The 14505-nt window shown below is 35.1% G+C and overlaps 1 protein-coding gene across 5 annotated transcripts in view; it reads right to left on the minus strand.

Annotated features, from left to right (window-relative positions):
* Positions 1-14505, minus strand: part of CNTN5 (contactin 5) — a 723743-nt gene that overhangs the window by 50926 nt on the left and 658312 nt on the right. For all 5 annotated transcript variants that reach the window (XM_061457841.1, XM_061457839.1, XM_061457838.1 and 2 more), the window contains one exon: positions 2657-2777. In XM_061457841.1, the coding sequence (XP_061313825.1) occupies positions 2657-2777 (121 nt within the window). The remainder of the gene's footprint in view (positions 1-2656; positions 2778-14505) is intronic.

The raw sequence follows: 14505 nt of genomic DNA on the forward strand, positions 1-14505 counted from the left end.
TATTTTAATTATTCTGTATATCCAACTTATTTTCTGTAGAAATGGTGTAAGCAGAATGCTGAGTAAAAATTACAATGATATATTAAAAATACCATATGAACCTTACAATATAACTAATGATTAAAATGCTGTTGTATGCTGGTATGATATCAGCATTCCAGACTGTCATTTTCTGCAGAGGCAAAAAGAGAGAGAGTAAGGTCAGACAAGAATGCACTGAAACTTCGCTTATATTGGTACTTCTAAGAGTTCATAACAAAGCTTCTGCTAGCTCAGTTTGGCCACGTGCTGTAACATTTAAAACATGAAGATGTTTTGAAATACGCTTAAAATGAAATTATTTTACCTAGAAACTATACTGGAAAGAAAGAATATAGCTTTGGATTTCAGTGGCAATTTGTTTTCTTCATAGATGATGATTTCCTCTGCTGGGTCAAATTCTTCAGAGTTTATTGAAATATTTATTGAAATTGCTGCTGCTGGTCTCTTTTCCTAAGTAAAGTTCAGTATATCCAAAACCTAAACCTAAATAAACTTGGAAGGTTCCGCAATCTGGAATCATCACGCAGTGTCAAACTGCAGACTACTGAATGCAATCTATATACTGAGATAGGGGGAGAAAAAAGTATTAGACACCGAAATGAAAATGAAATGCCTGCAACAGTATAAGAAGAGATAAATTACATTCTAAATATTTTGGATTTTTTAAATGCTGAAGTCTATAAAGAGTAATTATTAGCAACCGTGCACTGAATGTGCATTAGACTTTCTGCAATACAAAACAAAACCATTTTTTAGTGAAAGAAATACTGACACTGTAGGATCTTACTGCCCTTTTTTGCATAAGTTTCACAGATATCTTAAGGAAATTAACTACTTCAGCAAACCAACTGCATCCTATAATTTCATGAAAACTGAATTTTACATCAGGAAAAAAGCAGTCACACAGTTTAAAGCATTTTGTGGAAGCGATGTAAATATTTCTTACTGTATCCTATAATTATCCAATTGTAGAAACAAGAATTTAAATTCCATTATAAAGCAGTTTTAGTTCTTATTTCATCAGCAAGGTGGCATGGTAATGAGACACCCACATATATACATTCTGATTCTGCTTACAACACCCTTTGTTTTTAATCTCAAATCTCTTCCTCAAAATAGCATTTATTTCTACATCAAATTTAATGAACTCATTTATATAACCTGCATTTTTTTAGAAAATAATCCTGTAGCCCATTTGCAGTGTCCTAACTAATAGTAAGCATTAAAGCTGAGACTGCTTTGCTTCTCCATCGAGCCTCCAGCTGTCTGAGAGGTAAAGGTAACACGCAAGCTCCTGCATAACCCACGAGGATGAATCAGATTTCATAAGGCAGCTGAAATCACATTATATGCCTGTGTCGAGGTAACTGAATACCACCATCCCAATAGTGCCATAGCTCACAGAAATCTGATGGTCTTCAAAGTGACTTCATGGAAATTTTTAACAGCTACTTTCATCAAAATGTGAAGAGCCCTGCGGTCAGCCAGAAACATTCTTTACATTTAAAGCATATATTTGTCCTAAAAATGATGGATATGGACATATCTAATCTAAGGATATGGACAAATGTGGCAGAATAAGTATTTTTAAAATATTATCTCTAAATAGTTTTGATTTTTTTTTTTATCTGGAGTTTCTCAAATGTTAATAAAATATCTACCTTGATTTATTTTTTTCACAAAATGTCAATCCATGGTAAGCCCAACCAGCTGTGCTAGCTAACAGGGACCCATTTATCTTGAAATTGCAGGACCCAGTAGTTGTAATGCCAGTAAGTGGACTGTAAGTCCTCAAGTCCCATCAGGCACTGAACACACATGTGTATGCACACGCAAGCAGAATGCAAAAAATACTCTGCTTAATGGAATGTACATTATGGTGCTAATGCTCTCCTTTATGGTAAACTTTGTTGCTTATTGTAAGCAAATTGGTGTCCCAGATATGATCTGTGATCCTGCAGGACAATGACTTTGCATTCCTGTGTATAATCAAAAATGTTAAATGACAGGTAAAGCAACAGATTGAAAGACTGGGTCTAAAGATACAGTAAAAATTTGGTGGTGACAACTCCATGCGTGAAAAAAACCACCAAAGCCCGGTCATATTATGGGGCTTTTTGTTCATTGTTCATATCTATCATTATATATATATCATATATGCATATATCATATATCTATCATGCAGCATCAAAATGCTGCATGATCCCATCTCTTAGGGATTGAATGAATGTCCCTAAGCTCTTAAACCTGAGAGAATGGCTTAACCATAAGATGAAAAGAATCACAGAAAATAGCACAAAACTCACCACATCTACCTTACCATGTGAATAATTGTCTACATTTTAACCGATCCAGTATACCTTTTGTGCAATTACCTCTCTTAATACTGTATGTCCACTAATGAGCTGTCCTTTGTTTCTCATTGCCATCTCTGCAGGTCAGTGTATGGTGAAACTAATTTCAAAGACAGGAAGTTAATCACAGCTGTTTTTAATAATATAAAACCTGAAGATTAATGCGTAGCACAGGTGTCCCTGAAGCCCTCATATTTAAATTTCCTCATACAATAGTTTCTGGTGATTACGTTTTCAGGTGGCACTGCAAGCATACTCACCCCTAACAAGTAGCTCCGTCTCATCTGACACGGTGTCTGCTGTCGTCTGAACCCTGCAGCCGTATCTCCCAGCATGCATCAGGAGGATGTTTCTGATCATTAAATCTGCAGAGGATGCTTGCTGAAACAGGGATGAAGTGCCAGTTTAAAATTCAGTAAATCTGTGTTCAAGGTAGTGAGGGAGTTTTGCACAGTGTGAGGAACTCATCATTGCAGCTTTCATCTTAAAAATGTATGCGCCCTAATACTCTCTTTCAAGGATTATCAGAACACTGCATTTATACAATTATTAATAGGGATTAAAGAACAGGATTTCAGGTTTTTAATAACTTTGACTTCGCTTAAAACACCCTGTGCATATTTGCATGCTCAAAGAAAATTATCCCAAACTAGTACAAAGAAATTCATTAAGGAGATGAACAGAAATATTTTGGACACAATCCTTGGTATTAAAAAAGTCCTCTTAGAAATGAAGGGTTCTTTCTTCCTCTTCCTCTTCCCTACAGTGCAGTGACATTTCAAGAATGTTTTGCTAGTGTAATGAAATTAAGGTAACTTGAAAGATAATTTTTTTTTTTTATTAACATAGAGGAAATTAATACTAAATATGATTGAATATGAACAGATTCACATTTTTCCTGTTGAAATCTGTTATATACCAAAATCTGTGTTAGGCAAACCCTGAATGAGTGTACACAGAGAATCAGTTCAATTTTTTTTTAGTATTCCAGCCAACAGTAATTACAAGGTCCCAAAGTTATGAGCAGAAAAGAACGGAAAAGTCAAACTGCCTTTTAAAGCAGTAATATTAGATTTTACATGTACAAAATCACTGCTATATCCAAACTGAATGGAGTCAATATATCTCACTTCATCAGATTCAGAACCCAAGTCCATAGATATTGTTGATTTAATGTAGTCACTACTCAGGGAAAGAACAGGTAAGTGAGAACAGAAGTCACCAGGACAGCATGGTGTAGCAATTACAATTTACTTTCTCAATTCTGCATCCTAAAAATGCTTGCGACATTTTTGATTTAAGGTAAGCACTTACAATTTTAGCAAATTACTGTAAAGTATTTTTGTTCTTTTCAAGAAGTAAAGAGTAAATGGAAATAATTTTACGTTTTAAAATTACAAATGGAAATAACTTTAATGGAAATTAAAATGGAAATAACTTTAATGTATTAACTGAGTGTAGACAATGTCCTGCAAATATCTCAAAATTATCTTATCATTGCTACTTTCCACAATATGTGAAACTAAAATGTTAAGTTTTTTCAGCATAAATGTACAGTTTGAATAACATTATATTACACATTCCACATAACATTTGTATAATGTAATTATGGACTATATAATACACAACCTACGATATATAATGCATATTTTTAATATTTACAAAACCCAATATAGTTTATAATGTATAACAGTATATTATAAATAATATTGTATTATATAAACCACTATTATATTATTCTGCTATTAACCATTATCTAGAGCTTATATAATACTATGCATATAGAAAATATATATAAAAATATGTAGTATGTAGTATATAATATAATCTGGTATAGTGTAATAAATGTAGTAGGATATTACATATGACATTATATATTTCTATAGTTAATTATATTTACCATATACCCTATATTGCATTTTATATGTTACATATTAATACTTGATTACTACACAGCTAATATAGTATAATACAAATTAATGTATGATAAGTATTATATACAAATGGCTATAGGCAACTCGTTTGTGTTTTACTTTAAGAAACATTTATTGAGTATTGGCATTTCCCTTCTCAGATCTATCTGTCTATCTATTTATCTATCTATCTATCCATCCATCTGTTTTTATTTTGCTAATCAAGCAAAGACTGGCAGTCTTTCCCTGTGTAATAATATTCCTGTGCAGTAGCTCTAATTTGAGCAATTTCAATCCTGAATTAGTAGGACTGTTCCCTGCATTCAAAATAAATTCTTTAAATGCTGTACAAGTTGATACTTCTCAAGCAGTGCTGCAAATATGTCATTGACTTCATCTAGATTCATATTTGCCTTTTTTGGCACGTACTTATTCTGTGCTTAGGTAGATAAAATCAGAACTTTATCCTTCTTAATCATTTGAAAGTTACAAGCTTGCACTTTATAACCAGTTGTCCATACGTACATGACCTTGTTCTTTAAAGTATTACATTTCTTGTCTGTCCCCATGTGTCATTTTCATCACCTGCACTATCGGTAACATGTCTGATTTTTTGTACCACACAATTGTCATTTGCATACTTCTATCTCTTATGCCAAGCTCATCAAAGACAAGATGAATTAGAATTTGTTCCAAGATCCAATCTTCTATATATATATTTTTTTTTTTCCTTTCTCGGCAGAAGAATTCCCTTTCATCACATCCCTGGCATTCCTTCTTCAGCCAATCTTCTCTTCATTTGCATCTTTGGAACTGAATTTATCGTAATATTCAATGCAGCACTAAGGCAAAATCTTCGCTGAAGTATATTCACATCCAAAGAAGGAAAAGACAGGTGAGACATCAAGTGGGCCATCGAGACCATAGGGAATGTGTGAAGATCTAAAAGACTTGATCCATTGCACCTTTGAATCTAAAAGTGTGAATTCAAAGGTAGTATTTTGCCTTCTGAAGTGGCCTTGTTAATGATGCTGCTGGAGGGAAGATACTCAGACTAGTCAGGGTATAGTGAAATTCCTGTATTCTTGCTCTGACATATCAGAAATCACATCAGTGGAAAACAGTATCTGAGTACTTTACATTTCTAAATGTAAAAGAAGAGCGCACACTCTTATCAGGAGTCAACTTCAGGATACAAGTTCTTTTGTAGTTGTCCAGCATTGCAGCATTTATTAGCCATTGAAACATGGGCTGCTCAAGATGATTAGTAATTCTGGTACAAAGCCTCAGCTATTACAAGGATAACACCAGAATCAGTCCACATTTGTCCCCTCTCAAGGGTAATTTACATTTAATGTGGGTTTTGTTGTTAAGTGGGAGGAAAAGCATAATGGATAGCAACTGTCTGGTTTCATTGCTCAGGAGCTGTTAAAAATCTTGGCTGTCACTATCTTCAAAAGGGTTCATGACTGTGTGAATCCTAATTTTCTTATCAGGAAAATATGTATGCATTTCATCTCTACACCTTTGTAACTGGGCAGACAAGCAGCAATTGAAAGAATCATTGCTGTAAGTGGAGAGCAGTGCAGTACAATAGAGCCCCATGAAACACATTTATTACAGCACAACAGGATGTGCAGCCGGCATTGTTTATGGTGTCTGAGTGGAAATAAATTAATCTCCCTGTGTTTAATACAAATGGATATATGCTTTGATTTCTGATCATGGGAAAGAAGACATTTTAGCTTCTATTTAGATAAGTAGGATCTATGGTTGACCTCGACCTCTAAAAATTACCATATTATTTGCTGTTCAGTGGTATTTATAAAGTGGTCTTTATTAATTTTACAGACTTTTCCAGGTCTTGGAAGACAGATAATTTTGTTGATCAATTTATGCTGCAATACGAGGTTCAAGGCCACAAGAGGGCCTGGGGTGTTAAACTGGTGTGCTGGTCTTCCTGGTCTTAAGAAAATCTCCACACCATGTCATTGCAGCTGCTGCTTAAACTTGAGCAATTGTCAGTTTTAAAGAAACCCCAACTGCTAAGCAGGAATGCAGCAGACACTTCATGAAGAAAAGTATCTAAGATCAGAAACCTCATCTTTTGCTTTTAGTCTTCTCTCAGTGGAAAAAGACATAACATTTCAGTAGAAGCAGAGACATGCCCTCCCCTTTGGGGAAGACAAAACCTGGGTGACATGGATGCAATCAGTGTAGAAGATCTCTCATCTAGACTAAAAGCCTGGTGTATCAGCAACTATGTGGTCTCAATGACATTCAAAGATGAAATAAGAGGTGTTTACATATAAATTTCAACTTTGTTAAGTGTATGTTTTTAAAAGCTGTTTTTTAATCCACTAATTTCATGCTCTTCTCTGACAGGCTGCATTTTGCACTAGTTCCAAGCAGCATTTTATTAGAAAAATCTATGTTCCTTGATCTCTGAATATCATGTATTATCCATTCAGCAAAGTATCAAAAGTATTTATATTTGTTCAGTATAAACTTCTTCTGTGTGGAATATATTTTGTAATTTACCGAAGCTAAGTCCTAAAACAAAACAATACAAAAGAACACAAAACAGGTTTAACAACCAACTTCTAATGAGTTTAAGGAAAGCTAAATGTAACCTTCAAGGCCGGCATCAGCTATGGACTTAGTGTAATAATGAAAACAATTCTGGTCTTCATTAAGCGGTGAATAAATAATAATACAGCTATCAATGCTATCTGTCATGACTAATGGTTCTCTCTAGGACCACAAATTATTGTCTAATTCATATTATGCTAACATGTATCCCATTCATCAGCTTCTGAGTGGCTCCAGTGCTGAGTGCTGTGTCAATCTATTGTTCTCTCTGCTCCAGCATGGAAAGTTGTTGAGGTCATAGTAGTGTCTGCAATGTATTTTATTAGCCTCACTTGTAAGGTGTTTTGCTTGAAGTAATTTTAAAGAAGAATCGGTGCCACCTCTACATAGCATTTGCGGAGATACCTCCCCAAATTTAAAAAGGTTCCAAGAGGTACATAATATGCATACTTTGCTCAATGAGAATCACCTTTTGCACCCACTGCCCTAGTGATGGGCATTTGCAGAAGGGGGAAAAAAACCTAACATGCAGAGGTTACTGTTATTGAGTTAATATGTCTTCAGCCATCTCACATCCCCACAGAGAAATTGTATGTGGATTTTTTCCTTTCCATTTCATAAATCCTAAGAGGTTGTGAGTTACTTCGGAGTAGAATAACTTTTACATGTGGTTCTTCAAGTGAAGAGAATTACACTTATTCTTCCCATGAGAGTCAGTTCATTATCTCGAGACAGTTGCTAGGAAACCTCCCTGTTAATCTGTCCATTCATTTACTTATTTTTTATCTCTAAACCAAAGTGGTTCTTTCAGTATCCAGCCTTTTCTTTTGAAGTCTTTACACAAGAAAAATCTATAATCTGCCAGCATTTGAACTGGAGCTCACAGTTACACCATAGCACATTTTTTTATCATCTAGTAAGTCTCTTGTTTACTCCCCCTACCTCTTCCATGGAAGAATTAAACATTGGTTTGATTATTACACAGTTCACCACATATGTACAAACTACAGGATCACATGTGGAAAATACACATGAAGCCAAGGAGCCTTAAATCATTCTGTTTTCATTATACCAATTCTAGCTTTCATTAATATAATTCTGCTCATTTCCCACATTGAACGTCATATTTCCCTTCCACACTCCAACTGCAGTTCTGTGAATGAAGCTCTGATTATCTTGAAAAGAGAGACAAAAAGGCAAGGAAGTTCAAAATACTGAGTAGTCAAAAGAGATAATGTGGTGGTTTGCAGCCCCCAGCTTCCGCACTGCAAAGACCTGGAGTCTAGAAGGGCTGCCTATTATTGTACCTATGACTCGGGTTGGGAACTCAACCTGGACAACATGCAGTGAAAATTGCCTTTCTGCTTGGTAAGAATATGTCTAAAAAAGACTGAGACTATTATAAATGATCATGATTCAACAAAAGCGTAAATCATGGCAAAAAAAAAAAAAAGAAAAGACTGGGCAAACACTGACTGCCAGTGCAGGAAGACTTTTATGATGAAAGTCTTTACTATGGACCACAGGGGTTTACCGAGGCTTGCTGGCTGTCATTTAAATCTCTTGATAAAGAGAGGTGAAGATGCTTTCCTACAAAGTGGTTTCTATACAGTGGTTTCTATACAGAAGAGAATGCTTGAGAGGTTGAAAGCTTGAAAAGTACCAAAACTTTTTGAAAGGTCATATTCTGTATAAACTGATAACAGTAATACAATGGTCACTAATTAAATGTGACTGAGATCTGATTCTAAACATGAAAGACCTGGATTGTTGATGCTATCTTATTCATCTTAAATGATTATTTAAAATATATGAGTTTTTACAGATAACACACAAGTTAGGTTAACTCCTGACTAGCACATGTTATTTAGCAAAATACCCTTTAGTAATGAAATTTAGACAGATTAAATCGAAAAAAAAAAGATTTCACACTTAGGATCTTGATTGTTTGACATATTTGATTAGCAATGGAGTTGTTTTTTGGTGAATTTATCTGAAGCAAACTAATTATATTACAGAATAACCTCATAGAAATGTTATCTTTGTACATTATGATGGATTGTTGGCTTCAAGCCAACTTCTGTTCATAATATATTCAGGACAATTTAAGTGACATTTTATGCAAATTCTCAGTTTTGAACACATCAGCCACTTGCCTGTTTACTCTTTATGATGTTTACAAATCGCAAATATTTAATCTGTTAAAAAGCAGCAGATCTCTGTTGATATAGTGATAATGGAAAATCATTTTCTGATTTCTGTCTTTTAATCATATAAGCACAGTTGGAACAAAGAAGATAAAATTTTGTTATCATTTTTATTGTGATTAATGGCATGTGGTACTATTATAATGGTAGTGTCCAGGCTGACACAGGTTCACTGAGGGATACCTGATAATACACCAGTTGCATTTTCCCCATGTGTAAGAAGTAAGATGATTTAAAAGCTTTCAGGTTTTTGGATCAGTCAGAATTTTTTAGGGGATGTGTGAGCCCTTCCAGTGGCAGCATTTTTGAGCATTTTGAATAAAGAATGCTAGAATAATGAAAACATTTGGTTTGGGTGAGCACTGGTTCTTGGCAACAGATGCCAGGGAGTCTGGGGTGTTAGGAGTGGATAGGGAGGACTTTAAGGTGTAACTTGAATTGCTGCAAATGACTGATTCATTTTATTGAGAGAAGGCAGAGGAAGAGCTGAAATTAAATGAGTATCAAACGTTAGATAGCATGTCACATACTGGGATAGTTTTGTGAAATCTATGGATTAAGGAAAACATAGAAAAATTAATGAAAATGGGAAGGAAAGGGAAAAAAGATGGGATATAAAATGGCAAGCTTCAGGATGGAGAGGCCCACTACACTCATGTTACTGAATTAATGTTCTGTATCTGTTTTTACCATAAGAAAAAAAGGAAGAAAGACTGAACAATACGTGGTGCCTGTGCCCTGTTCAAAGATGCAGCAAGAGGGAAAACGAGCATCAAGCTACACATACGATTTGAGTGGAAAGCTGGTGACAGGGATGAGTGAAAATGGCAGAAACGAAAACAAAACTCATATGGGACACGTGCCATTTTGAGAAGACATTAAAGCAGGAAGAATGACAAGCAGGCACGTGATTAGGATTTCATTAGTGAAATCCTAAATTTCATTAGTTTTGAGCCAGTGGGAGCTTTGTCTGATGTGACCCCACCACAGGAACACAATTGGAGTTTGCAGCTGCAAGGCCACGAGAACAAAACAAGAAGATCAGCAGTATAAGAACTGCAAGGGAGTGCTACAACAGCACAGGAGAAAGGTTGCAATGCTGCAAGTGAAAAATGGACAGCAGGGCTATAAAAGGAAGGCTTTAGCATTAGGAAGGCAGATATTGATCAGGCATTCAAACGATTGGCTGTGCTGTTATTACCCAGGTTAACACTGTGCCAAGCAGTTAAAAGACCGATCAGCTGCAAGCAAACAGGAAAAAATGGATTGTCATGAAAAGTCTTCTATTTATCCCAAGATATTTTTCTTTAGAATTCTTCTTGTAAACAATGAATGGTACAAAATAGCTTAATAGAATAAACTGGTATAGAAAGAAATACTTTTTTTGTAATAATTGGTATTCAGGAATGTTGAGATTTTCCAAAATGCTCATCTATCTCTCCTCTCCAAAGTAAAATTAAGTAGAGGAGGTGTTACTTATCATCTCTCTCCCCTGCTCTCTATTCATAGCCAAAGCCACAAGCACTTGAGTACACCAGTTTTATGTGCAATTTTGTTTCTGGGAAATGTCCAGCATGTTCCATTCTAACACAGCGTGCAGGTAGGTCTATAAATTCAATCAGTTCACTGGGAGTGTTTATATCCCGGAAGTTCATTATTAGACTGTGGCCTTCATTGTGTTCAGGTTTTGTTTCGTAGTTACTAGTTAAAAAACACACATTTCAAAGTATTTTGACCAGAAGTCTTTATTCCATTTTGTACCTTCCCTAGTTTAAGACAAATCTGTGTTACCAAAAGAAAAGATTTTTTTTTTTTATTTTTTTTGTTTTGAAACTGCTTCTGATTACTAGAATATTTAACTGCTGTAGCGTGCAAATGGGCAAAACGTGGTAATGAGCATGGGGCTGAAATACCTGGAGATTTGAGCTGACAGTGATGGCTGTGTTCAGCCTCTTCCATCAGGAGGGAAGTATTGTGACAAACAATGAAGCAAATTAATAGTGATGAGGTTGATATAGCAGTCTTACCCTGAATAGAAAAGCACATATCTTCTACAAGACTTGTGAATATCGCTGTTTTCCTCAGTGTGGGGAGGAAGAAGGGTGTTAAATAAACCACCTATTTTATTAGCTTTATTTAATGTCAAATAAAAAGGAAAGACATTAATATTAACAGCCTGCTGTTTTAATTGATTCCATGTAGCATAGAACTTAGTGCAGCCTAGTTAGAAATTGTTTAGGAAATTTTAGTCTTAACTTTTAAAACATGATCAAAGCACTTCAACAAGCTAAGGAGATACTTGAAAATGTAAGGAAAGGTGAAAAGTTATGCTCTTTCACAGGTTCTATGGTATCAGATTGAAGTCTCCAGTGCTAGAGAGTCGTTAAAGTACTGGGTGGTCTGTATCTACTGGTCTTTTCTAAGTGAAACCGCAGATTGCAATTCAATTCCATGCGGACAAATGACCACTGTAAAATATAACATGACAAGTTGTGCTTATTGCTTCCCATGGTGGCAGTTTAAGTTAAGATCAAAGACCAAGAAGATATTGAGACTAAATCACTTTTTTTAGTCTGAAAGGTACTCATGGAGGTGAAGGTGAGGGACACTAAGAGCAATGCTGCTGCTTACCAATCTGTGGATAACCACAATAAATCATTTTTCTTGGCTGCCATGAAAACAGTATTGGCTTTCAAACACAGAGTTGGAATGATGGTAGCTGAATGAAAACCTCCTTACAAAATAAGATGTCTTAAGCTAGAAAAGGGATACCCATAGGACAAAATTAAGTTAGTGGAGATCTTAGAATAAGAAAATTCTACAGGACTTCTGGATTTGGCACAACAGACAGAAAATCAAAGTTAACCTAATAAAAGCAAGCAGGTCTATATTTTCTGTGCTCAAGTACTAACTGTTGCTAAAACAAAATCTTAGGAATTCAGGCTTCCATGCAAAATTGCCCCTCACAGAACCTAAAATGTTATAAAGACTTTTGGTAGACAGAGCAAGACTTTCTAAGTGCCAGAAGACTCTGGGCATATGCAACCCTTTGCATTACTGTTCTGCTATAAAGTAAGCATATTGTGTAGTTAAGCACACACAGCCTTTGGGATGCTTTCCTTTCATAGAGTGCAGTCTACAGCTATCACTGCAATGGAGTTCGGTCTCTTTTCCTTAATATTCCTCTCATGCACGGTTTTGTTCTACTTGACATCCTTTCCACACTTCTCCTTTTGTCAGGCAAGTCCCTGAAGTACCTAAATTGCCACAGGTACTAAATCCTTGATAGCTCAGTAAATAACAGCAAAAATGCCATCAATTTGTATAAAAATTAGTTCTCAGTATGAAAAATGGTAACACTTTATTTTTTGTAAAAAGGCTGCAGATGTAATTTATAAGCAAGCAAAGCAATATGTATTATTAGGAGGAGCTTTTCCTTTTAATTGCATTTGCTGGGGAGTGTGCTATTTTAGCAAATGGAAATTTATCTACAGCCCAAATAAATGTTACTTTAATGATAGCTTTTATAACACTGCATTAAGCATCAAAATGTTCATCATACTTAACACCTGGGTGTCCCACAGTGAGAGTATGAGCAAAGCAACCAGTGGTGAAAGGTTGACAATGGTTTTGTTATTAACAAAATTCGTTCAAAGAATGTTCAATTTGTCAGGCTTTCAAACAAGTAAACAAAACCCAAAGAAACCTGAACATTTTTTTTATCTGATGAAGTGTCAGTGCTTGCAGAACAAAACAGATGTATAACTTCATGCACAGAAGGGATATAATTTATCTTAAGTGTCCTGCATAAAAAAAGCATTTTGTTCAGGATTAGCTCATGCAATTAAAACATATTTCATCCAGAAATGCAAAATAAGGGATATAGATGGAATTCTATCAGATTTCAAATTTTCTTCAAGTTCCTTTTCTCTGCGTTCTTAAACCTGTGTCTTTATCATATTGTGTATCACTCCTTTGAAATAGGGTACATGATTGGAAGAATAGAAGAGTTTCATTTTATCTTGCTTTCCCTTAGTACTTGATCATGCTTTAGTTTTTAATGAAGTAAAGAAATGCATTTTCATCCTTGTGATTAATTTCACATACTTACGTGGTTAATGGAAATGATAATGAGATACAATTGACAACATTCCACAAATGAGTAGTTATGGGAATTATAGAGGTTTTGTGTACAAAAAAAATAAATAAAAATCCTGTAATACCACAATTGCTACTTTTGAGTTTTGCATCTCTCAACTGATTCATCTTTATTTTGGGACAATGTAAAAATCAAGAGATGCCTTTTGGTGAATGGAAATCTACATATATTTTAACTGCTACTTTTCAAAGAGGGAGAAGGATGTGTCATATTATGTTTCCAACAGCATTCATAAAAGCGGGTCATGTTTTGTTAGCTCTGTTCTGAAAAGGAGTGTTCACCACCCCCCCACCTCCCCCCGGCTGTAACAGAAATGTCTTGACGCTTAAATGAGTTAGGAATGTAAGTAAATTTAGCATGGCCTGACCATCTCTTGTATGAGCAATCTTATAAAGGCAAATGTAGATTGCCCAGTCTAAAAATATAAGGGTCTTATGCTTCATTTTGGTATTTCTTTAGAGCTGCACAGATTTCACTATTTCAGCACTGGTTTAACAGTGACAAGGTAGGACCTAATTTTGTAATATTTTGCAAAATATGCAATGCCTTCTCTTCAGCCTGATTTTATTTTTTTATTTCAAAGTTTGCTATTTGTAAAAAACTATTTTTTAGGAAAAAAAGAAAAATTTCTTGGTGTGTCTCTAAAAAGAAGGATGCCATACATTTACTTAATAAGTTGGTTTTTTTTTAATCCACTTAGTCATTTAGACATTGAGCATTGACTGTCATGAGTGGTTAATACCATTTTCACCTACTAAAGGAGCAGTGACTCTTTAGCAACAAAGGGAGAAGGAAGTCCTAAACTCATGCTAAAACAGCTGGTTAAACCTACTAGGCAAAATTTTAGTTGCAACAATGACAACGGCATATCAGGACAATAAACAAATCGGTAATTTCAGTGAGTTTTGCATGAATATTTGTCTGAAAATAGTCCTAGTATGTCATCTACCAGGTTCTCCCTTTGGATGAGTCTTACTTCTATCAGTTTGAGGGTTTTCTCTTGAAGAAATGAAATTAACAAATGAAAAATCTACAAAGTCCTGTTTTCATGAAAGGAATGAAATTACATTAAATTAGCTTTACTTTAATTAATTACTTTGAAAATTTCCTAGTCCGAGGATTTTTCCCACCGATTAAAAATTCTCTTCGGCTCAGAAGATGCTGAAATGCACTGAAGGAACCATGTAAGACACTTCAGATAGGTTTCCTTCCTATATATTTAGTGATGGATTTTGAGT

The sequence above is a fragment of the Pezoporus flaviventris genome, unplaced genomic scaffold, assembly GCF_033815535.1.
Source record: "Pezoporus flaviventris isolate CSIRO_AGI_PZ_B2104156 unplaced genomic scaffold, CSIRO_AGI_Pfla_v1 ptg000025l, whole genome shotgun sequence".
Lineage (NCBI taxonomy): Eukaryota > Metazoa > Chordata > Aves > Psittaciformes > Psittacidae > Pezoporus > Pezoporus flaviventris.